Consider the following 25,500-nt stretch of genomic DNA (forward strand, 5'->3'; position numbering starts at 1 on the left):
GTGTTGCAATCGAAACGTCGTGATTTAATTTACTTTTATTTTTTTTACCTACGTGACTTTACCGAAAGAACCAAACAATATGGCCAACCTTGCCATGATATAATCATTCTAATTAATAATACACATTAATAATGATGTATATTCTAGTTAATTCGCCCGCTTCGAGTAGATGACAGACACCCAAGAAGACGTAGTGAGGTAGTGGCATGCGTGGCTCCAGTGTGTCATTACATCGTGGAGCAAATTGATGGTCTCAGCCCGGTTTACCAATGAATGCTCAAACACAGGAATCAGGCAGCCTTTTGCTTTTCCGCTTGCGTTGATGTACATGCATTTTATTGCTGCGATATAGCAATTCGAATAATGGTGTGTTATTGGAGAGGCAATGGAGCTTCTTTGCAGGGAATTAAAAAGGTGTTGTTCTTCCTGTGGATAACAACACAATGATTTCAGAGGTATCTTCTTGGTTCTTTCGGTAAAGTCACGTAGAAGGGAAATAATACAATAATACAAATAAAACATAATAAAATACAATTCTCACGACGTTTCGGCCACAATGCAAGCAGCCGTCCTCATTTCAGACGCTGTCTTTCCGACAGACCTGCTCTTCACCTGAGGACGGCTGCTTGCGTTGTGGCTGAAACGTCGTGAGAATTGTATTTTATTATGTTTGATTTTTATTATTTTATTATTTCCCTTCTACGTGACTTTACCGAAAGAACCAAGAGGATGAATCCCTGCAGTCACGAAAGCTTTAAATCAAGATTTCAGAGGTAATTCAAAGACAGTGGTTCTTAACCTTTGCTGCAGCCCTTTGGCTCTCAATCGTAAAAAAAAAAATCGTAATGCATACACAGGGGTTTGATGAAACAATGTGGATGTACTTACGTGCCCGTGTTTAATTTTCATTTTCGATTATTCACATTCTAACTAAAATTATGGCATGTCTCGCACCCCCATAAAGGGCATCTCGCACCCGCAGGGGGTGCGTGAATCACCAAGTTAAGGACCACTGGTCTAAGATGTAGTTTTCTCGGGACATTCTCTCATACAGGGTGCTGCACTGCGAGCTGCAGAGTTCCAAACGGAAACGTCCATCTAAAGAAAATAATGCTGATACCACAATCGCAATATACTAACAATGAAAGCGCTGCCTCATTTCTGTTGTTATAATATTGTTACATTATTTCAATGACCAATGATAAAATCGCCTGGAATGCAGCTGATCAATTGTCAGATCCCAGAAGCTAAGCAGACTGGAGCCTGAATAGTTACTTGGCTGGGTGACAAGAATGCATTTTAAATAATAAGTGTTGTAAGTTGTTGTGGGCAGCAGAGGACAGTACAACACAACTCCCTTGTTGTTCTGGAGCGTTATGCCTCTTTGTCTTGCTCCACGTCTCTACAAACCAACGCTGACCAGCGTAGTGAAGTATGATCAAATAAACCCCATCACTGGCATGGTATTGGGCTACCCTCATCCAGCAGTGGATTAACAAATTGGCTGTACATGTAAACAACGACTCCCTAGTTAACATGGAAAGTTGGGCAAACGTTCATGGTCCCAACCGCATGCTAATGTTGACCCAAACGCCGCATGTTTAATGAGACATGGATACACTGACAGAATGTCAACCTCAAAACCCTCGTTTGCCACGTGTGACATTCCACTAGAACGTCACATGACATCAATGGAAAATGTATTCCCCTGTTTCTCTATAAAGGCGTAGGGAGCCTCGCAATGATACCCTTCAAACAGGCTCAAAAGACCCGGGCCGTTATTTTCACGCCCTCCCAAGTGGCCAGTGATTTCTCGCCGAGAGTAGATGGATGGCCGTGCGTATCTGTTTAAACATCCGTGTAATAGTCGCGTGTTTTTCCTGTGACGGCCGTGAGCGTAGTCCGATTCGCATCCAAGCTTGAGTGTGGGCTCTGCGGTGCCGCATCTAAACGTAAAAAATCATGCGGCAAAAAAAAAATGAACCTGATTCGTGTGGCCACGCTTCTCAATTGAATTAGAACATTTTACTGAGCTCGATTTGAGCATCATGTTGTTGCATTCCTTTGCATTGTCAATTTTACGGTTAAGTTACCAAGACGACAAATGCTATTTGTTCCCAAGACGTTACCGAAGAAGATGGAAGAAAGATTTTAGAAAATAACGTCCTATTTGGTATTCTCCAGAAAATGTTCCACTGCAATATTTACACAGGTAAAAGTGCAGCCCTGAAATGTATTGCTCACATCACTGCTGGCTAAAAAGCCTCCACTAGGGGAAGCTCAAGAGAGCCTCTTTGGGGAATATTTTGGCCTACTCTAATCGATTAATTGATGCATCGTTACAAGCCTAGTATATACTCTTAAGAAAGGTTCAGTGAGAGTGATAGTTTTTATTAGTCATGTAAACAATGGACATTCCTCGACTCGCAGATGTACAGTGCCAAACATTTTATTTCAAAGACGAAATTGAACAATAAAGTATTTTACAATCTTGAATGAGGAAAGTTCAAATATAAAGTGTTTTACAATGTTACAAAAAAACATTAGATGTTGAAATATAAGGAGACTTTAAGTAATCCACTTGACACATTTAAAGAATCCAAACCACTTTGCTTAAATGCAAACGTTGGGTTCAGTTACCGATGAAGGCAAAGGTTTTGACATCAACACTTCAAGTTCATTGCAACGCATCTTTTCACCATTATAACAGCCAGCGGCTCAAAATGTATGATAACCGTCCCCTATCCGTCAGCAATAACAAAAAGCAGCTATCTACAACTCTGACATCAACGTCCGTAGTCGGACATGCTGACAATGCTATGGAAGAATAACAGCTTCTCTGCAGTTTTGTTTTATTGTTGGAGAGAAGTGATGGATGTAAGAAGGTGAATTTTTTTTTTATGGATCATGAATTTGAGTTTCTGTGCAACGCCAATGTCTGCAACCCTTAACGATTACCCTTACACTCATCTATGCTGCCATTTCAATAGCCTCTTTGGCTCAAATACATTCTTATGCTCATGACACGTGCGACGAATTGTGCGCATCAGACTACACTGTTTACGATTCCTGAAAATTACAAACAAAACATTTGCGACCGTGATGTTTAGGCAAAGGGGTTTCAACAAAATTGTACAAAGGCCGAAAATACAAAAACAATCAATAAAAAGGAGATGATAAATCAAAACAATCCGTGACATTTCGCATGGGGCAGAAGCTATAGATTTTGATTTGTGTTGTACATGTTCAGGGCACTGACATTTCAGCAGGCGGCCAAATGTTGTTAATTTTCACAGCACAGCGGGGCATTTTTAGAATACCCAAGGTAACAATACAGCGTTGTCAATAACGCCATGGCAGGTAGAGTGGGAGGAAGGGACAATTTGTGCCGGCGATGCAATTGGGCCACAATTAAAAAAAACACAAGAGTAGCATCATACATCGATACGCTGAGGCTGTGCATGACATTCAGCATACAAAGGTTACGTCTTAATTGGATTGGAAGGAGCTATGTGATGGACACTTGTGAACCGCGCCGTATGAAAAAAGGGCAAACGGAAGTTACTGTGCTTCAAGCTAAATCGTAAATAGATATGTACTTACATTTTATATCAGCGGAAATTACATAAACAAGAGATACGCAACATAATTGCCTCCTGTCCTTTAAAAGCTCAAATGAAATTGAAAACGCGTAAAATATCATGTAAACAATTAACGTTATTCAACAATCAATGCCTCTTAGAAGTAATCGAATCATAAAAGTAGTTCAGATTTCCACGCTGCAGTGATAGTCATCGTTTCAGCATATATTTTAAGTGGATTTTTTCTCTCTCGTTGCCAAGCGAAATTTCCACAGCCTGGCGACCGACTGCCAACTTGCCCATGCTGCCCATTTAGCGAATGGAGACCCGCGTTGCATTTGGTGATCCTTGTAAAGCAACATGGCATCAACCGTCTGCCTGGTTCCTACTGTTTTACAGCTTAGTGGCTCAGTGTCAGAAGCAGGCGGCTCGCAAATTGGAACGCTATGAATTTTAAATCCTGGCTGGGGGGTGAATCTCAGCCCATCGTCCCTCTGGGTCAATGCAATAACCATAATCTTGTGGGGAAGTCACGGGCAGACTCGCCCCCACCACAAGGATGTGCAATTTCCATGATTGGCTCAGTATTGTTAACGGGCTAAAAAAGCACAGCCTCGTTGCTCAAAGTGAGCAGGAAACCACTTGACCATTTTCTTCAATATTTACACCATATACATCTCTCGCCTTTTCACCAATCGTCATTTTTTTGCAGGTCCTCCTGATGCCGCGGGCTTTGAACTTCTTTCGCACCGTACGTAGCCAACCGTGCTCATCGGACCGCCGCGTCCCGTGCCCTCCCCCACCACGTGCCACGCTGCTGGACGTCATGCGCTGGACGCGGTGGCGAGGCCGCGCTCGCGGATGTAGCGCAGCAGGATGCGCCCGCGGGCTTCTATCGCTACAACCAGGCGGCGCACCCCGGCCAGCCCCCCCTGGCTCTCCCAGAATACTTTGTCCAGGTGCAGCGAGTGTAGCAGCGCAGGGCCAAAGCAGGGAGACTCCAGCACTCGCACGGCCCATGCTGGAAACCTGGGTGGAACAAGAAGATGCGGGTTGTTGTGCGTGTGGTGCGTGTGGTGCGTGTGGTGCGTGTGTGCCAATGGTGCGTTGTGCCGATGATGTTTACGAAACGTGGACTACTTTGCGTGAACACCTCCACCAGTTTGAAACGTTCAGCCTGGCCTGCCTACGATCCATCCTGGCTTTAACCAGGCTGGATTGTGTGAGCTCACAAATCCTGTGAAAAAGCTGTACACAGTACCATCAGTGAGCTCCTCCAGCAGGCAAGGCTGCGTTCGCTGGGTCATGTAGCCCGCATGCCCAGTCACCGCATGCTGCCCAAGTAACTTCTGTTTTGCCGGATAGAGGGGGCTAAATGGGTGTGACACGGGCTAGATAAGAGATGGGTTGATGTAGTGTAGAGATGAGTGGACCTGCCGATGACTGGTACCAGCGGTGTCATGATCGGCCTCTGTGGAGGAGGCTCATGAAGGATACTTCTAGGAAGTGGAGGCAGTCACCCTCCAATAACGGAGGATGGAGAAGCGATACTCACAACAGCGAGCGGAGCGCCGGGCGTCTAAAGCGCAGCAGATTGACACAGTAGAGGGCACGGGTGGTGCATCTGCCAGTTATCCCATTCAGATGAACCATGGCACCTGGGTCTGTCCCATGATCTCCTGTCAGCGTTAAGTGGACATTTGACGTGGCCTCAAGTGCACCTAGCCTTACTCTTAGGTTTTTTTCGGTAATGTCACGTAGGTAAAATAATAATAATAAAATAAAATAATAATAAATGAAAATAACTAAATTAAATCACGACGCTTCGGAAGCAACACAAGCCTCCGTCATCAGGCTAACTGCTCCAGTAAAATTGCTAAAATTACTTATTATTATTGTTATTATTTTTTACCTACGTGACTTTACCGAAAAAACCTAAGAGTATGAATCCTTGCAGTCACCAAAGCTTCAAATCTATAATTAATGCACCAAGCCTAGCTGTTGTTGTTGATACGTTGGGTGGAGTGGTGGTGTGTAGTGGTTACCGCTGTACCACACTTAAGAGCCTGGCTACCCGTGTTAGAATTCTCTCTCACGGCCAACATCAGCGACGAATATTTAAACTGGCTCTGAGCCTCTACACTCGTCCGACTCGCTCTTAGACGAGTACCTGGACCCAGGTACGGCCGGGTACGGGTACGGGTAGGCCGTGAGTCACTGGTGAGCAACCGTTTGTCACTCATTTCGGGTAGGGAACGGGTACGGGTATGGAACGGGTACCCGTACCCGGCCCGGTACGGGTAAGGAATCAAACCCCGTTTGCGACCTCTGCAACACCCCTCCTTCACCCCACCTCGCATGCGCTGTTGCCGGCCTTTAAAGTTGTCCCCTAACAGCACAAGCTCCCAACAGTCCACGTAGCTACACCCTGTCCACCCCGATGCCCGCCAGTGTGTGTGTGTGCGCGCCACGGACGTACTGCGTGATCCCTTGCAGCATTCGGAAGTTGAGGTTGTCCTCCCCTTGGAAGGGACGACCAGCGTTGTCGATGAACACCAGGCGGCTGGGGTTCGACTGCCGCACCTGCACTCACATCATCCACACGCCGTCGACAGCAGAGGTCGCAACCGGGTACCCGATACCCGTACCCTACCCGATACCCGGCTACCCGTATCCAGCCAGGTACGGGTAGCCGTTTGCGACCCTGGTGCGGCCGGGTACGGGTAGACCGTGAGTCACTGGTGAGTCACCGTTTGTCACTCATTTCGGGTAGGGTACGGGTAAGGAATCAAAACCCGTTTGCGACCTCTGGTCGACAGCGGGGGGCGGGGGGGGGGCATTGTTTGCCACCCGGCGGAGGTGATGCCACCACGGGTGCTTGTGCCAGGCTAGGTGCACGCGCACACGCAGACACGTGCGCGTGCAAAGGCGAAGTTGCTCTTTTGTCGTCTATCGGGCGGTTGTGGCAAGCGCTGTTAAGGAGAGGTTATTGAATAGAGGCTGGCTCGACGCAGGAAGTGGCAGGAGAGTGGTGATGCTGGGCATCATCACATCCCCATACCGTGTCCACCCACGTGGTTCACCCCGTATTCCTGTACAGGGGAATTTAGTTTTCAGTTCCATACGGCGTAAATCCGTTTCAATACGGGAAAGACATTTAAAAAAAATGTGTTTGTGTTTATCCCTTGTGACGGATCTTTGCAGGATGAACGTTGGGATGTTTAAGGGGCACGGGGTGACCGATAATGTGTGAATTTGTCTGTAATAAGGTGATAACAAAAAAAAGGGGGTTGACAGGTACGCATCACCAGCCACCCGTGTCTGCCCGGTGCCGAGGGGCTTTGGCGATTTGCGCTCACCACCACGTGCACGAGCCGCTGGTGCTCCGGTCTGCTGCATTTGTCGATGAATCCCTGCTCCACGCACGAGTCCCTGGGGTCCGGGATGAAACCGCAGCAGCCGCGGTCCAGCCGGTCGTAAACCTGGAGGGAGAAACCGGGCTCTCACTCGTCGTGTTCGTGGTGCTTCCTCTGGTTTCCCTTCGTCGGCAACTCGCCGGGCTTCACGCCTTTTAAAAAAAAATCCTTTATAGTAAGTTCACTTGCTTGCTTGCTTGCGCGCTTACGACCGTGCAAATCTTTCGGTCGTTTTTTAACCCACTTCCCGTGATCCAATCGAGCTGACATTTTGCACACAGACTCGTTGTGCGTGACAATTTATTTTCGTGAAAAAATGTTTCCCCAAATTTTCCACTTTTTAGGAAAAAAAAAAAATTCCATATTTAATTTAAAATAACAATGTGATAAAAATGAAACTCTTACTCAAGAACAACAGAAATGAATAATAAAATAAAACCGATGCCACGCATATAAAGGATTTATAGTGAAAAACTTTGTTTTAGCGGGTTAATTTTTTACCGCTGAGCTGGGTATCATTCATTACGTTGAAGTGTAATTTACCGTGGACCATTGCAGATTGCGAACCTGTCGACGCTGCGGCCTCGTTCGCGTCAAAATTTGTAACAAAAATGTCTTAATTCGTCTGTTATTGAAATAGTGTAATTGGAACGAGAAAAAAAGATGGATTTAAGGACTCGGAAAGACTTTACTGCAGGGGTGGAGCGGTGACTCGGTGGTGAGCGCACTCCGCTATGAACCCGGTGACCTGAGTTTGCATTCTGGCCATGGCCAGCGACTGGACATATGTCATAAAGAGCTTCATGGTTCATCTTCTTGGTTCTTTCGGTAAAGTCACGTAGAAGGGAAATAATAAAATAATAAAAATAAAACATAATAAAATACAATTCTCACGACGTTTCGGCCACAACGCAAGCAGCCGTCCTCAGGTGAAGAACAGGGCTGCCGGACGCTGTCTTTCCGACAGACCTGTTCTTCACCTGAGAACGGCTACTTGCGTTGTGGCCGAAACGTCGTGAGAATTGTATTTTATAATATTTTTTATTTTTTATTTTATTATTTCCCTTCTACGTGACTTTACCGAAAGAACCAAGAAGATGAATCCCTGCAGTCACGAAAGCTTTACATCGAAATTTAGCTTCACGGCTCATCGGATTCCTCCAGTATAAATGCGTATTCTGATTCTGAACGTCATTGGCGAGCGGTATCTGAACCGGCTCCCTCCATCTCCTTCACTAACCTCCTTTAACAATGTTGGTGAAGTATGGCCAAACGACCCCCAATGACTGACATGCCATGGGATTTGTGGCCGTCATCATCCAGCAGTGGGTTGATAAAGGTCTGTGAATAGCTACTGCCCTGTTTTAGTCGTAAACTACATTGAATAGAAATAGTGACATCGAAGTCGATTTGTTGCTGAAAAACTATTTCACTATTTTTTTTTTATTTTACCAGGTAAGGTCCACTGAGCTATTCGCTCGTTTTCAGAAGCGACCTGGACATCACAAATTATAGCTCAACAAAGTGGCTCATCACGTGGACATTTCTAAAAGCCAAATAGTCTAAACGCATGACTTTGATTCTAAATGTGGAGGGTAAAACCGGAGGACCCGGAGAAAAATCCACGCGACCACGGGGAGAGAGACGTGAAAACTCCAAATATACAGGTGTCAGAGTCACGATCAAACCCACGACCTCCTGTGGACCTGGCGAGGTGGTTAACATCTCGCCACCGTGGCGCCCTCCACACGGCTTCTGTCCCACTTAAAGAAACATCACCACCACCAAGAAAAGGACTTTCTAATTCTGAGTGCCGATGGAGCATCGGATGAAGGGTGCACAGGGAGGCAGGCGGACACAAAGCAGCCAGAAAATAGGGCGCATACATCGTTAAAACATGAACAACACGAACAGGTAGCCAAAAGGGATTGTCTCTCCTTAAAAAAAACATTCCTGGCATAGACCCTGGTTCAGTTGGCATTAAATATGAACTCCTACACATGGCGCTGGCTTTCGCCTGGGTGTAAATTAAGAACTCACCCCCCCGCCCCCCAGACTGAAGTAAATGAAAGTGATTAAACAAAGACATTTACGCCGCAGTCCAAACGCGGCACGCTGCTGCTGCTGCTGGGTCCACGCTGATGGAAGACGTCTCCACGTGGGGCAACAAGCGGAGGGGGCGGGGCCTGGCAGTCGTCACGAGAACATCGAAGGGCCACCACGGCCAAAGTTGACTACAACCTCACGCGCGCGTGTGCGTGTGTGTGCTTGTGCGTGTGTGTGCGCGTGTATGTGCCTGTGTGCCTGTGTAGTGGGGAGCGGTAGTGTAGCGGTTAGCGCGCTGCGCTATGAACCTGGCGACCCGAGTTTGATTCCCGCTCACGGCCAACACCAGTGACGATTATCTGAACCGATCCCGATCCTCCCCTAGGTCGACTCAGCCTAAAATGAGTACCTAGTGCGATGTGTAAACATCGCCGCTAGGGAGACAAAGGCGGCCGGGCGTGGTGTTGGCCACCCACCCCCTCGTGTGCCGTGCCGGCCTTCATAGGTGCTCGCTAACAGCACTTGCCCCTACAGTCTGTTAAGGCTATACGGGGGATCTTTGTCTTTTGTGCCTGTGCGTGTGTGTGTGCGTGTGTGTGTGCATGTGTGTGTGCGTGTGTGTGTGCGTGTTATGTGCACGGCGCCCGAGTTCGATTCCCAGGTCACGGCCAACACCGGTGACGATTATCTGAACTGTTCCTGGGCCTCCCCTAGGTCGACTCAGCCTCAAATGAGTACTTGGTGCGATGTATAAACATCGCCACCGGGAAGACAAAGGCGGCCGGGCATGGTGTTGGCCACTCATGCCGTTCCGACCTTTATAGGTGCTACTCGTTAACAGCACTTGCCCCAACAGTATGTTAAGGCTATACGGGGGATCTTTGTCTTTTGTGCCTGTGCGTGTGTGTGTGCGTGTGCATGTGTGTGTGCGTGTGTGTGTGCGTGTTATGTGCACGGCGCCCGAGTTCGATTCCCAGGTCACGGCCAACACCGGTGACGATTATCTGAACTGTTCCTGGGCCTCCCCTAGGTCGACTCAGCCTCAAATGAGTACTTGGTGCGATGTATAAACATCGCCACCGGGAAGACAAAGGCGGCCGGGCATGGTGTTGGCCACTCATGCCGTTCCGACCTTTATAGGTGCTACTCGTTAACAGCACTTGCCCCAACAGTATGTTAAGGTTATACGGGGTGCAGGGGGTGGTGGGGGATCTTTGTCTTTGTGTCCTGAAAAATTACTCCCACAGGGATTTATGCACGAGGCGCGTGTAACGCAAAACACACTCGAAGACTTGTGGAGTTCTCAAAACGATGAAAACACCGAGGGGGGCTGATAGCGTCAGCTTGTTTGACGCAAGGGGATTTATTAGCCGCGCGCATGGCTGCCTAGTTCTTCTTCTTGAATGATTATTATTGTTATTATTATAGAGCAAAGGATTTAATGCGGCACAGATGTTACTAGATCCTGTAGAGGTTTCATGTATGTCAGACGTGCCAAAAAGCAAGCGAATATTAACGGCTTGTTTACAATTGGTGTTTCGCACGAGGAAGAATGCCATGTTGGAGGATGAGGCGATGCCTTACGTAAGGCTGAGATGGCTCAAAGTGAGGTCCGCTCCAGGTGCAAATGCTGAAGTCGGATGTGCAATGTGTGAATGTGGTCAAATCAGTAAGTTATGGGGGAAAGAAAACCATAGCGACAGGAAAACAGCGCAGGCAGGAAACCCGCGAATTGTTGAAGCCACACACAGAAACTAGTATCGAACACTCATCCGTTGTGCAAAAACCATCAGCGGCTCCTGAACAAGTGCCTTGTGCTCCTCTTGCCTTAGGCCCGTCCGTCTTGTGGGCTGCTTGAATGTAAACCTAGAGTTCCAGCCACTGTAAATACCAAGTAAGATGGCTCCTTGTGTTTAAATCGCACATTTATCATCATTCATTGACTTTCATGATCACTGCCTATGGGGTGATGTGTGGGTGACTTCTACCTCTTCCAAGACGTCTGGCCAACACGGAAGAGTCGGCAAACACATTCTCGTAGACGGGCCCTCGGGAGCTCCATTTACTGGAGGCCCTTCCGCCAGCAGTGGCGTGAGCAAGCACATGCAGGGCTGCACCTTTACCTTTTACCATTTTACTTGTACGCATGTATGTTGGACTTCTTTCGCGCCGTACGTAGCCAACCATGCTCATTGGACGCGCGATGGCGGGCACAACAAACTTAACACACACACACACACAAAAATCGGTTCTAAAAAAAGTACGAGTTTTCAATTCACTTGCACGAATCGCGCCTTTTATTTGATTCAATGTTTGCTCGTGTCTAACGAGCAGCAACCCTTTGCGTGTGCAGAAAACAGCAAGAGGCTCACAGCCAGGTCCTGCCCTGCTGCGTCTGGTTTCCGTGCGGTGTTGGCAGGTTATTTGGAGTTTGTGTATCTTTCCTTCTGCCCATGGTCGCGTGGATTTTTATCCGGGTCCTCTAGTTTTTTTCCCTCCACATTTGGCTGCTATAACTTTCCACGCGATAAGCCACTTCGTTGAGCTATCATCCGTGGCCAGGTCGCTTCTCAAAAATAGCTCTATAGCTCAGTGGGCATTGCCTGGAAAAATCAAATGTCAAAAATGTAAATGGTGAACTTCTTTTGCACCGTACGTAGCCAACCGTACTAATCGGAGGTGCACTGCAGCTTGTTGCAGATAATGACAGTGGCGACGTTCCCCAAAGCTGTCACAAAAACTCCGGGGCTTCTCCTTGTAAGACTCGTACTCGATTCATAACCTCGTTTTTACTTTGCACATGTTCTGTCGTATTGATTTTTCCAAGCGAGTAAGTTAAGATTTTTGTTGTTGTTACCAATTAAAATCTGTGTTAAATGCCAGAAAAGCTGTATTCGCTGGGGTTTTTTAAATTAAAATTCACGTTGCGCTCGCTTAAACTAACCTCGCCAGAGAGGCATTGCCACGCGACTTAACGCATCAAAAATAGCACTGCGGGTGCAAATGAGAAGGACGCGCTATATTTACCCGGGAGGGCGTCCGAAGGCTACAAGAGATGGTCACGGAAGAATGAGGAGAGAGGAGAGGCAGCGGATGAGAGGCAGCGAGAGGAGGAGGGAGCAGTGGGGGGGGGGGGAGAAACAACAGAGGAGGCGAGAGGGGGCATTGAATTTAAATGCCACAATGCGGCCACACGTTTTTCTTTCGTTTCACAGGGAGTTCGTGTCGGCCGCTCCCCTCGGCGGCTAATTGAAGTGGCTAACGGCCTTCCATGCGACCCGTGTCAAGTGCTGTGGTCTCGCGTGTGATGATGTCAACGCGCATTAAAAGCCCGAGGCCAACTCATTTCGCTCCACAGTTCCAATTGAGCCCTGGAGAGGCCCTATTAGACTTGGCATGGCAGGAGAGGGGGGCTGGCGGGGAAGAAAAAAAAAAGAACCCCCTAAAAGCCGGGGCCCCTTTTTTTTGTGCGTGAAAAAGATTGACCGAAGCAATCGTTGCAGGTCAGGCTACGTTCGCAGCGTGCCAGATCGAGCGCCGAGCCAGAGCGCCCCTGGCGAAAGAAAGCCACCTCACCTGCAAGAGGAAGTCAAACAGGGCCAATCTCCCCCACTCGGCCCGGCTCACTGGGGGGCAGGAGACACCCGCGGCTCTTGCGCCGCCGCCGTCAGCGCCGTCCTCCTTGCCGCGGCACTCCCCGCGAAGCACGGCCTGGTACTGCGGCCACGTGAGCCGAAAGGAGTTCTGGTCGTCTCCCTCTTCTGTGCGGGCAATAAAGACGCGCGCACGCGAAAGGAGCGAAGATTCGCGGCGCAGACTTTACGGGTGGACTGTTGGGGGCAAGCGCCCGTTAGCGAGCAACAAGAATAAAAAAAAACGCTCAACACGTTCGGATATAACGCTGCCATGAAAAGGAATTTTTTTCGTAAAAGTGCAGTGGTCCTTCTTCACAACGGATATGTGTTTGCTATGATGGCGAAAGGACATTGCAAAAAAACGTCACCTATTATATATATCTTGTCCCTTTGAGGGCAGTTGTTATTGGCAAAGATGTAAAGTTTCTTCTTCTTGGTTCTTTCGGTAAAGTCACGTAGAAGGGAAATAATAAAATGACAAAAATAAAACATAATTAAATAATTCTCACGACGTTTCGGCCACAACGCAAGCAGCCGTCCTCAGGTGAAGAACGTCGGAACGTCGTGAGAATTATTTAATTATGTTTTATTTTTATTATTTTATTATTTCCCTTCTACGTGACTTTACCGAAAGAACCAAGAACATGAATCCCTGCAGTCATGAAAGCTTTAAATCTAAATGTTAAGTTTCTGTTAAGGCCAGCGTTGCTACACATGGGGGTGGTCTGGCCAGTACCACGCCGGGCCGGCTTTGTCTCCCCAGTGCTGATGTTTTCACATGACGCTGGGTACTCACTCAAGGCGGAGTTGACTTTAGTGGGGGCCCAGGAAAGGTTTCGGACAGTGTTCTCCAGAGGTGTGGACGCGAGTCATGTGACTTGGACTCGAGTCAGACTCGAGTCATGAATTTGATGACTTGCGACTCGACTTGGACTTGCATAACAATGACTTTGTCCCACCTATGAGATGTGGACTCGAGTCATGTGACTTGGACTCGAGTCAGACTCGAGTCATGAATTTGATGACTTGCGACTCGACTTGGACTTGCATAACAATGACTTTGTCCCACCTATGAGATGTGGACTCGAGTCATGTGACTTGGACTCGAGTCAGACTCGAGTCATGAATTTGATGACTTGCGACTCGACTTGGACTTGCATAACAATGACTTTGTCCCACCTATGAGATGTGGACTCGAGTCATGTGACTTGGACTCGAGTCAGACTCGAGTCATGAATTTGATGACTTGCGACTCGACTTGGACTTGCATAACAATGACTTTGTCCCACCTATGAGATGTGGACTCGAGTCATGTGACTTGGACTCGAGTCAGACTCGAGTCATGAATTTGATGACTTGCGACTCGACTTGGACTTGCATAACAATGACTTTGTCCCACCTATGAGATGTGGACTCGAGTCATGTGACTTGGACTCGAGTCAGACTCGAGTCATGAATTTGATGACTTGCGACTCGACTTGGACTTGCATAACAATGACTTTGTCCCACCTCTGGTGTTCTCTATTGTCACGAGCTGAGGCCGAGAATCACACGGAGGTCACTGGGTTCCACAGAGCAGTGTGCTCAAATGTGGCTGTCATCTCTGCCGTACAATCTGTCGCCTTCGGTGCGACGCGCAGGCGACGCTACGAATGCCGTCAACTTTGTACCGGACGTTGTGGGAAAATGAATATCTCACGGCACCACCACGAGAATGGGGAGAACTACACGCATCGCCTTGAGTAGCGGTGTATTGTTATGACGCAACTGTCCATAAGCAGGACTTTTAACACTCCTCGTAGATGCACAGATTTCCCATCACAGAGAGCTTTAAAAAGACGATGATCCTGAGAAAAGCAGCAGTGGTGGCAACCCGAGCATTAAATTACTTTTGATTATCTGCACCACCACTACAACACTTTAAACACATTTTTCTTTAGAACTGCTTTTTGTGTTTAGTTTCGTTGTCCTTCCACCGCACCTCCGATTATCACGGTTGGGGCAAGCGCTGTTGGCGACCGCCTGGGAATGCCAATGATGTGCCCAAAGCCACGCCGAGCCCCCGAGATGTTTACGTAACGCGCGGGGTACTCATTTGAGGCTGAGTTAATTGACCTCGTGGAGATTCCAAGGCTGGTTCAGATTTTCGGTGAGCGGGAATCGAACGGAGGCCGCTGGGGAACGTGACGCGGTGCGTTAAACCGCTAGACCAGCGCTACCGCACAGACGCTCGCACGCACGGGCATGCACACTTGAGTCGTGGTGTATTGTTATGACGCGACTGACCAAAAGCAGGACTTTTAAAGACCCCCGTAGATGTACAGATTTCCCATCACAGCTAACCTTTCAACAAAAAAGAGGAGGATGATCCTGAGAAAAGCGTCAGTGGCGGAAAAACCCGAGCATTACATTACTTTGGATTATCTGTACCACCACGACAAACACTTTAAAACGAACTTCTTTAGAACGGCTTTTTGTGTGCAGTGTTGTTGTCCTCGCCCCGCACCTCCGATGAGCACGGTTGGCTACGTGCGGTGCGAAAAAAGTTCAACACACACACGTACATACACGCATGCATTCTGTTGTGACCATTATTGTCGTTGAGCGTTCCGAGCAAAGCAGCACCCACCGTTGGCGCCGTCGCTGAGACGCAGGATGTCCGGCACCCACCAGATGAGTGGTCGCGCCGTGCCGTTCGTGAACCTGTACGGCAGCAGCCAGCTGTCCAGCCTCCGCGACACGGCCGGCGGCGCGCGGCCCAGCCCCAGCACGCGGTCCAGGTGGAAGGCCAGCACCTCGTACGAGTCGCCCGTGCGCTTGGCCAGCGCGCACGCACCCTCGGCGCAATAGTCGCGTCCCGCCTCGACGGGCGGCAGGGGCCCGTCGGACGCCGCCGACCCGCCCGCCGGTCCCAACGTGAGCCTCAGCACGGCCCCGTGGCCCGGCAGGGTCTCCTTGCGCCTCACGGCGCCGCCGGAGAGCAGGTTCAGGATCCGCAGATCTTCCCGGGAGAACCAGGGAGGCGGGGCGGGCGCGTCCGGGGGCACGCTGCCGTTCGCGCGGCCGCCGTCGCCGGACCCGTCGAAAGCGAGGCCCAGCGCGGCGCAGCGCCGCGGGTCAGGCACGGGCGCTGGGACGGAGCCCGTTTCAGCAGCAGCCTCGTTGGGAACGCGGGGCGCGTTTCTAGGTGCAAGGTGCTTTCCGGGTCCTTTGAGCGGCGGATCGGGTTCACTCTCGACGTGGAAGAAGCCGAATCTCCCCGCCAGCCACTTTCCCCCGAGCTCTCCCAGCCAGCCGCCCTGCCCCTTGATGAGCTCCACAAGGTTGGGCTCCTCCCGCGCCTCGTTTGCCCCGTCAACTCGCCCCGCGCGCCGCTCGCGGCTCGCCGCGGCGTCTCGCCCGCCGACGACGGCGTCTCCTGCCGCGCTTCTCTCAGCCGCCTTCGCCTCGTCCCTCCGCGCCGCGTCCAACGCCCCGGGGGGGTCGACCGCCAGCCACTCGTCGCTGCTGTCGTCGCCGAAGCGCTGGCGGCCTCCTCTCACCGCCCGCGCTCGCGGTCCGTCGTGGGTCCGGCCCGGCCGCCGCTCCGTCAGCACCTCGGCGTGGCCTCCTCCTCCTCGGCGGCGCGCGGCCCCCGCGCCCAGCGCGACGCCCCCTCGGTGCCGCGGCCGCTGGGCCCGGGGCTTGCCGCCGGGCAGCGACGCGATGATGTTGACGAGGACGAGCGCGGTGAGGACGCAGGCGAGGCAGAGCAGGCGCCGCCGTCGCTTCAGGCGCATTCTCGGGAGCCGCCGGGGTGCCTCGCGTCACGGGGCCCTGCGCGCGCGCACACGCGCGGGAAGTTCACGGACGCACGCGGCGATCCCCGTCGCGGCCGTGCAGGCCGTCGGAGCAGAGGGCTGCTGGCGACCGCCCGTGAATGCCAATGCACGGCGCACAAAGCGGGTTGCGATGCGTGCCAAAGCCACGCCGAGCCGCCAAGATGGTTACGTAACGTGCGGGGTACCCGTTTGAGGCTGAGTTAATTGACCTCGTGGAGATTCCAAGGCTGGTTCAGATTTTCGGTGAGCGGGAATCGAACGGTGGTCGCTGGGGAACGTGGCGGGGTGCGTTCAACCGCTAGACCAGCACTACCGCACAGATGCACGCACGGCCATGCGCGCACACACACACGCGCATACAGTACGCGTGCGTGACATTCGCAGGGTTCGGCGTGTGAGCGTGAAAATGTGTGGATCTCACAGGCAAAAAAGAACCCAGCAAGCTGGCAGCTGCTCTCTCAGAGTGTATTCAGGAGGGACATCACCCCCAACCCATAGTGGCTTTTTATCTTGTACATTTTGACATTTCACAGTTCAGTTGAAGGCAGCTGGCAGTGCGCAGATCAAATATGGTGTGAGGGTGTTGTAAGCCAGGGTTGTGTAAATGAAACTTTCTTCTGGAAACTGACAAAAACAGATGTTTTAGATAAGCTAGGATAACATTAGTGTGCAATTACACGGCACGTGTTTCTTCGTGTGCAATGGTATGAATTCAATATCGTCATATAAACAGCATCCATCATGGGTGAGTTTTAGTGTCCGAGCTTTGGTTAACATTAGGGGTACAAATTCAAGAATCTTTGCCATATTTAAACAAAAACCTGACATTCAGAATGTACAGCCCATTGAACATCCACTGGTGGATGAAGGCCTCTTTGCACTGGAGGTTTTTGAGTGGACTTCACCACACTGACCAGTGTAGGTTGGTAATGTAGGGTTGCCTCGGACTGGTAACATAAGAATAGTTTAGTTTTATTTGTATATTTAAAAAAAAAGTAATTTGTTTACCTTTCCAATACTTTGCACTGCAATCGTGTTTGTTGTATTGTTTGTTGTTGTAACGTTTTTACCCCCTCCCCCACTGGACATCTGTGAAAAAGAGCTTTATATCTCATCAGATTCCTCCACTATAATTAAATATTCTGATTCTCGTTTGCAGATCACGCATCACCGGTGTAAGTCATGGCTACCGGGAATTCAACTCAGGTGACCAAGTTCACAGCGCAGTGCGCTAACCAACGCTCCACCAGTACACCACATTATTTAGATAATTTTATAGTATTCACGCAGTAGCCATACACCATCAGAGTTTTAGAGTAAGATACAAATAGAAGAACAACAACAACTTCTTCTTGGTTCTTTCGGTAAAGTCACGTAGAAGGGAAGTAACAAAATAATAAAAATAGAACATAATAAAATATTTCTCACGACGTTTTATTTTATTACTTCCCTTCTACGTGACTTTACTGAAAGAACCAAGAAGATGAATCCCTGCAGTCACGAAAGCTTTAAATCGAAACAACAACAACCATCGTTCACCACTAAGTGCCATGCTAGGTGCACTTTGCACGTTGAGACAACGTGAAGTGTCGAAGGCCCTCTGGCAGGAGGTCACGGAACAGAACCAGGTGCCATGGGTTGACTGACCGGGATGGCTGGCAGATGCACCGTCTGTGCCCCCCATTGTGCAACTATCTGCGTTCTAGCTGTCTGGAGCCCCGCTCGTTGTTGTGAGCGTCTATGTACCCATACCGTGAACATATATGTACCTGCACAGTACGTAGATGCATAGACATAGACGTGGTTTATGGGAAGGACAATTAACATGACGAAGGTATGAATTGTAAATGGTCTCTAGCTTACGTGGACAGGACAAGGGAGATATTTTCCGTCTTTTCACTCTGAATATCTGCATGGGTCTGTCTGGTTCCATACCTACAGTGCTCAATGAGCTATTAGCAAAACATGAACACAGTAAACCCAAGAAGCTGCTCTCACGTCGGTGTGTCAGAGCCCAGTGAATCGAAGGGTACCGGTCACGTCCATGCTGACAGCACTGCCGAAAAGGTTTTGTAGGCCCGGGGCAATATTCCAAATGAGGCTCCCTCTGATCCCCCCCCCCCACCTTGGCTTTTTTTCTGAGCCCCCCCCCCCCCCCACTGGATCTGAGGCCCAGGGTAAATTGCCCCAGACGGCCTTGTCAACTCTCTACGGCCGAAGCTGTCTGCGACTGTGAATCCCACGGAATCAGGCACACACTTTAGCAAGGTCACGGACGGCTCCCACCTAAAGCCCTTCGGTAATTAGTCCATCATGTCAAAGTGGTTTTCTGATGAAGTGGTTGTAGGGCAGCGCTTATATCCTATTTGCAGGTCTGAGCCAGTGGTGACCATTCCACATTCATATGGCAGAGAAAAGTACTCTATGAAAAGAGAAAAATAACTCAACACACTCATCATTCGACGCTAAATGATCGAATTAGCCTGATCACAATTTGGTTTTGAAAATTTCGAATCTGAATGAATTGAAAATCAGTGGGAAGCACCACGAACTCAGAAAACACTTCGACACATTTACCATCAAGTGCTGCAGCTGTGGCTCACACTTTGTTTTTAAGCAACATTTTTGGCCAAGCAAGAAGCGACGGGGGAACTTTGCGTGAGACCCATAGTGGTTCGGCATGTGACAACAACGACAACAACAACGAAAACATTATTACAAGGTGTACGTTGTTAACGACAAGCCATAATGTCCAGACATGTATTCAAACGATGAAAACAAAACGGCTGTTACTTACGTATGGAACAATACACTCCGAGCACTCGCGCACGCACCGTCAAAGCAAGCCAGAGAAGCGTTTTGCGCACGTGCAGTGGCACGGCTAAGTACCACCATTGAGCGGAGTTGAGATCACTTAACCCTCTTCCTAAAAGTTCACGACGTGACAGACGCAGGAGAGTTGCCTCTGACTCTTTCAGTCTACTCGGGTTTCAGGGCTGTGGACTTTGTCCTCACTTAAGGCCCCTCAGTGCCACATCCACGGAACCATGGACTTTTGCGTCTAGAAGGGTGCTGTTTTCGGGGGTGGACGTAACCAACGCTGGTATGTGTGTACGTAAGTTTGGTGGACTTCTTTCGCACCGTACGTGGACAACCGTGTTAATCGGAGGTGCGGTGGTGAGGACTGAATGGATATTTTGGATCCCCCCTCCCCAACTTTTGATTTATAAGCTCCGCTTGAGATATAATCAAGGGTATGGACTTGTAATGTGAGCACAAATGTCAGATAATGCAGAAAAAGTATAGTCAAAAGACACACTTGGAGTTAGATGACAGAAGCGAGATACTACAGACAAGATGAGAATAAGAGAGACTAATTAGCTGCTTTTAATATTACAGTACTTCGCTTTGTAATAGAGGTAATCTAAATATCAGCTCGATTTGAATTTGAGCCGATATTTGGTTCACCACAAAAATTTTTTCATGAATCCAGGAACCCCACTTGAGCCACTCGGGGTCCCTGAGCATTTGCTTGGTTCGCTTGAGCCTCGTGTCGTCGCTGGATATCGCTAAGATAAACAAGCACACTCTGTGCGATGACTGCATCTCGTGTGTAGCAACAACGCTTCGCAGCCACGCTGCCCAACAGCTTTACCGGCGGGAGCCGTAGAACTTAAACGGTCAAGGCCACGGTTTTGTCTCGATCGTTTTTTGTTTTTGTTGCAAAATTCACGGCCGTTGTGCGTGGATAAGAGGCTGGATTCATGGAAAAGTCACGGACTAAGGTGGGAGCGGTGCCAGACCTAAACATTCCCTTAATTATTTTCATTAAAAATTTTTATATCGGAACTGATTAAAAAGAATCCAAATATGTGGAGCATTGGGTTTGCATCGGGAAGGCCCATCCTGCCCTCCTCCCCCCTGGCCCATGGCTGGCGTTCAGTATTTTTCAGGCCATTCCGCACGGCATTATGTTTTTTTTTGCAAAGGAAAAAAATGTGATTTCTGCATTCACTTACCAATATTTCGATGATTTTTGTAATTCAGCTTCGCGATTTCCTGTGCCTGCCACGGCCCTCGTGGCGAAATCGCAGCCTCTGTTGCGGTGCCATAAATGCTGCACGACACCCTGATAGCCGCCCGGACAGCGCGTTCCTTCTGCACCCACCTGCTGATTTGCAGCGAGTTTCTGCTGCTGTTGGGGAGGCTGAGAAGTCACGTGCTGCGGGTCCACTCCTCCGGGAGGTGTGAAGAGATAAGCGGGCAGTGGAGAGAGCTGTGGAGAGACAGAGAAGAGAGTGGTTCATCTTCTTGGTTCTTTCGGTAAAGTCACGTAGAATGGAAATAATAAAATAATAAAAATAAAACATCATAAAATAATTCTCACGACGTTTCGGCCACAACGCAAGCAGCCGTCCTCAGGTGAAGAACAGGTCTGTCTGACTTTACCGAAAGAACCAAGAAGATGAATCCCTGCAGTCACGAAAGCTTTAAATCGAAATTTAAGAGAGTGGTTGTCATGGTGGGCGTGTGGGGAGCGGTAGTGCAGTGGTTAACGCACCGCGCCATGAACCCGGTAACCCGAGTTCTGTCCTGGGCCTCCCATTAGATTGACTCAGCGTCAAATGAGCACCCGGTGTGGTATCACTTCTGGGTAGCTGCCAGGTATGTTGTTGCCCACCCACCACTTCGTCTGCTGCGCGGACCTTGATAGGCTACACAGTTTCGATTTAAAGCTTTCGTGACTGCAGGGATTCATCTTCTTGGTTCTTTCGGTAAAGTCACGTAGAAGGGAAGTAATAAAATAATAAAAATATAATATAATAATATTATATTATTATATTATTTTATTATGTTTCATTTTTATTACTTTATTATTTCCATTCTACGTGACTTTACCGAAAGAACCAAGAAGAAGTCTACACAGTGCCACGGACAATCCTGGACTCACCCACGTGGCATCTGCTTCATCCATTCCGAGTTTCCAAGAAGTTCATCGTCTATCACAAGCAAACGTTTCGAGTTCATTCCCTGACCGATTCATAATGCTCATAATAACTGTAATGATGATGAAAACCGATTCGCCCGTATAATGTTTCCGCCGACACTGTCACTGCTGCCGCTCTTGCTACTGCTGCCGATTATGACAACGGTGGTGATAACAGCGACGGCGGCGACGATGGTGATGATCTAAGGACCGCCCCTGTCCTTCATCCGCACGTGCGCGCAGTCGTTGCCGAACTTTGAAAGGCATCGGCGTTGTGCGTGCGGCAAGGCAAACGCATCGCTGTGGTTAAGAGTCGCGGTGTTACAGGGGCGGGGGGTGGGGGGGGAGACCGATTGGAACGCGTTCTGGAAAACTCATCGGGCCCATGTGGCACGGGAAGTGGGGTGAGGGGGTGAGGGGGTAGGGGAAGGGATGCGTTGGGGGTTCGGGGTGAGCGGAGCTAGTCGAGGAGTGCGGGGGGGGGGTGATTTTTTTTCTTTGCTGGGCGGCATGCTTCTTCACCACTCCAATCTGACCCGTTTGTGATGCCCGCGATAAATTGGGGGGGGGGGGGTGGCTATGCCGCCGACGATGATGATCCAAGCTGTCTGATGTCTTTTCTGGTCGTGCCCACGAGCTATTTTCGAATGATGCCCGAAGTTTCGTTCCTCGTGCATTTAAATTCACTTATCTTCTTGGTTCTTTCGGTAAAGTCACGTAGAAGGGAAATAATAAAATAATAAAAAGAAAACATAAAAAATAATATAGTATTTTTTATTATTTTATTATTTCCCTTCTACGTGACTTTACCGAAAGAACCAAGAAGATGAATCCCTGCAGTCACGAAAGTTTTACATCGAAATTTAAATTCACTTAATTTACCAGGTCAGGCCCACTGAACTGCGTAGCTCTTTATCAGAAGCGACATGGTCACATGATGAAGTGGCTTATCATGCTGGAATGTATAGCAGCCAAATACTCTAAATGCATCATTCTAAATGGGAAAACGGGCCCAGAAAAAAAATCCACGCGACCACAGGGAGACCACGCAAACTCAAAATATACAGCGGGCGTCAGGGTCGGGATCGAACCAGCGACCTCCTGTGTACCAGGCGAGGTAGTTAACATCTCCTAGCCACCGTGATGATGATGATGAGAGAGAGAGACACGCAAACTTTAAATATACAGCAGCAGGCGTCAGGGTCGGGATCGAACCCACGACCTCATGTGTACCAGGCGAGGTAGTTAACATCTCCTAGCCACCGTGATGATGATGAGAGAGAGAGAGACACGCAAACTTTAAATATACAGCAGCAGGCGTCAGGGTCGGGATCGAACCCACGACCTAATGTGTACCAGGCGAGGTAGTTAACATCTCCTAGCCACCGTCATGATGATGAGAGAGAGAGACACGCAAACTTTAAATATACAGCAGCAGGCGTCAGGGTCGGGATGGAACCCGCGACCTTCTGTGTACCAGGCGAGGTAGTTAACATCTTGTCACCGTGGCACCCTCCTGGGAACTTCTTCGGCGACTGAATTCAGTTCGCAGATGAATATCCAAAGATGGTGGCCGTGAACTCAACGACTGAAGAAAATTCAGTTCCTGGATAAGCTCCCAGCGCGTGAAGAGAAATGTCGGACAACACGCGGTACAACCCGAGAACGCATCGGAGAGCTTCACAGGCCAACCGTGAATTCCCACGCAGTAGCATGTTTGTGAGGATGATAATAACAGTAAATGTATGTGATCGTGACTAATTTAGCATCACTTGGTCACGTGGCTGTTGCCGTTTGATTGATGACGATCGTATTTCTGAACACTTTACAGACGCACACTGACACTGCAGAGCGCATATCGACGTCTCCGATGGAGACAGCCGCGGTGAAGTCATATTATTTTTCGAGTGGTTGTTGCTGTGTCATTTATTTTTTTAACTGTTGGACGACGACAAGCAAACAACATGCGCACACACCCCCCCTCCCTACCTGCGAAGGTGCATCTGCCAAGCTGCCATGCTTCAGTCGGTGGCCTCTCCTTGCAGCCGGACTCCGAGCGCCGAGCATCTTCCTCCAGAACCGCACGTCAAGGGCCGCACAAATTCTCGGGACGCCCGCGACCCGCTGGATGTGGCTTGCATGCCGACCCGCCAACCTCCTGCCAGATCTCCTTCCCAGCGACACACTCACAGCCTCCGCCTCCTACTCCTCCTCCTGCAGAGTCGTCCACGGATACCGCCTCTAAAATCCCAGATCATTAGGAGGCACGCGGTCGACGATTGCGTCCGGCGGCGCGTTTCCTCTGCGACGCGGCAGGTAGATCAGAAACACAGCTACCTGTGAAGACCTGACTCAAGGCGGCCAACGGAGCCCATAGGGGCGGCGGAGCGCTTATTAATCTGACCCCAGATCCGCAGAACCGCCGTAGGTCATCCAACGACCCTTGCGCCCGTCACCTCGGCGGCAAAAAAAACACCCGGAGAATTCGGCGCGCCCAGGGCGAAGCGAGGGGCATCGTCCGCTGAGCCCCCGTGCGAGAAATACGCCGCACCTCTGACATTGAGGCAAAAGCGAGCGGTGCTCGCGTGCGACGAAAGGTGCCGAGGCTTGTTGGGCGAGTTGTGGCGGCGGCTCTGGATGGGACAACAAAAAAATGCGTGCGTGGCCTCTTGCCAGAGGGGATGGGGTTGGTTTTGTGGTGTGTGGGGGGGGTGGAGGGTTTGGTGATGTGAGAGTTGTGGGGGATTGGGGTGGGGGGAGCGAGGGAGTGAGAGGGAGGAGGGAGAAGTCTTTGTTTTCCTAAGACTATTCCAGTGAAGCCAGCCCCTTCTCCCCTCATTCACCCCCCCCCGTCTCCCTCTACACATCTCCCGGATATTGACTGAAATGTGGGCAAAGGAAATTTCTCGGAAGTTCTACACTCGTCTGCCTCTGACTTAGTGCTCGCGATCAACATTTAATTGGCGATAATTCAAACCAAACGTGCAAATAAAAAAAATCAGAAATCGGCTAAACTTGTATGTACCACGTCATGTGTGTATCAGAATGCCGTGCCAAAATCGAGTTTCCCCCTCATATTCGAGAATGGTATTTGAAGCAAGCCCCATATTTTGATTTAAAGCTGTCGTGACTGCAGGGATTCATATTATTGGTTCTTTCGGTAAAGTCACGTAGAAGGGAAATAATAAAATAATAAAAATACTAAACAATAAAATTCTCACGACGTTTCGACTGCAACACAAGCAATCATCATTAGGTTTGAAATCCAGAGCATTGCTTGTGTTGCAGTCGAAACGTCGTGAGAATGTTTATTGTTTAATATTTTTATTATTTTATTATTTCCCTTCTACGTGACTTTACCGAAAGAACCAAGAATATGAAGCCCCAGATTGTTACGCATTGCACCGTTCGTTTCCCCTGCCAGCCTGGGGTTACTTATATCGCGGCGTCTATAGGCTGCCAAAACTCTGCCAGGATAACAAGAAACGCCACTCGTGCCAACGAACATTCTGATATCCACACTTTAAGCACACAGCGGAACAATGAGATAGTTCGGTGGGGGTGGCAGGGAGACCTGGGTGGGTGGTGGATAAGACAGTAACTAGACAGCTGGTGGGGTAATTAGGGTTGCTGGATTTCTGAAGTTCTCAGGATTTAAGCATTCTTTAAATAACAAAACAAGGTCACGAGACTTACGGTGAGGGCATTGTGAGGTCAACATTTCACACCTCATTCCAATAACCTCCAAGCGCTCAATCCTATGTTTTTTTCCGCACAGGCCAAACTATTTATGAAACAATTTGGGATGTATTTAATGAAGGTCAGCGGCACAGTGGTGCACACGCTGTGCTATCAACGTGGTAATGAGTGGAGATTGTTGAACACGGCTAACATCGGCGAGCGTGTCATATCTACTGGACATCTGTAAAAAATTAACCCGTAAAAACAAAGTTTTTCACTATAAATCCTTTATATGCGTGGCATCGGTTTTATTTTATTATTCATTTCTGTTTT

At 49.3% G+C, this 25,500-nt stretch overlaps 1 protein-coding gene across 4 annotated transcripts; it reads right to left on the reverse strand.

Annotated features, from left to right (window-relative positions):
* Positions 1–2,433: 2,433 nt before the first annotated feature.
* GASK1A (golgi associated kinase 1A) lies at positions 2,434–24,118 on the reverse strand. Of its 4 annotated transcripts, none has more exons than XM_078601876.1 (6): positions 23,476–24,118; positions 20,668–20,775; positions 15,308–16,494; positions 6,941–7,063; positions 6,061–6,164; positions 2,434–4,610 (listed from the first exon to the last, which is right to left on the reverse strand). In XM_078601876.1, exons 3-6 carry the CDS (start codon positions 16,455–16,457, stop codon positions 4,203–4,205), a joined length of 1,785 nt encoding a protein of 594 aa, XP_078458002.1. In that variant the 5' UTR covers positions 16,458–16,494; positions 20,668–20,775; positions 23,476–24,118; the 3' UTR covers positions 2,434–4,202. The 4 variants fall into 4 exon arrangements, with proteins under 4 accessions (XP_078458002.1, XP_078458003.1, XP_078458004.1 ...); XM_078601877.1 differs by lacking the exon at positions 23,476–24,118 and adding an exon at positions 21,451–21,662; XM_078601878.1 differs by lacking the exons at positions 20,668–20,775; positions 23,476–24,118 and adding exons at positions 12,620–12,804; positions 19,297–19,512.
* Positions 24,119–25,500: the final 1,382 nt, after the last annotated feature.

Source organism: Lampetra planeri, chromosome 17 (genome assembly GCF_965212315.1).
Source record: "Lampetra planeri chromosome 17, kcLamPlan1.2.h2, whole genome shotgun sequence".
NCBI classification, from domain to species: Eukaryota; Metazoa; Chordata; class Hyperoartia; order Petromyzontiformes; family Petromyzontidae; genus Lampetra; species Lampetra planeri.

Bases quoted from the DNA above. Each gene is read 5' to 3' on its own strand.
- GASK1A (XM_078601876.1), bottom strand. From the start codon at position 16,457: ATGCGCCTGAAGCGACGGCGGCGCCTGCTCTGCCTCGCCTGCGTCCTC. The intron at 7,064-15,307 runs GTGGGTGCTGCT...TTCTCCCTCCAG, and splicing joins TCTCAGCGACGGCGCCAACG to GTTTACGACCGGCTGGACCG. The intron at 6,165-6,940 runs GTGAGCGCAAAT...ATGTGAGTGCAG, and splicing joins AGCGGCTCGTGCACGTGGTG to GTGCGGCAGTCGAACCCCAG.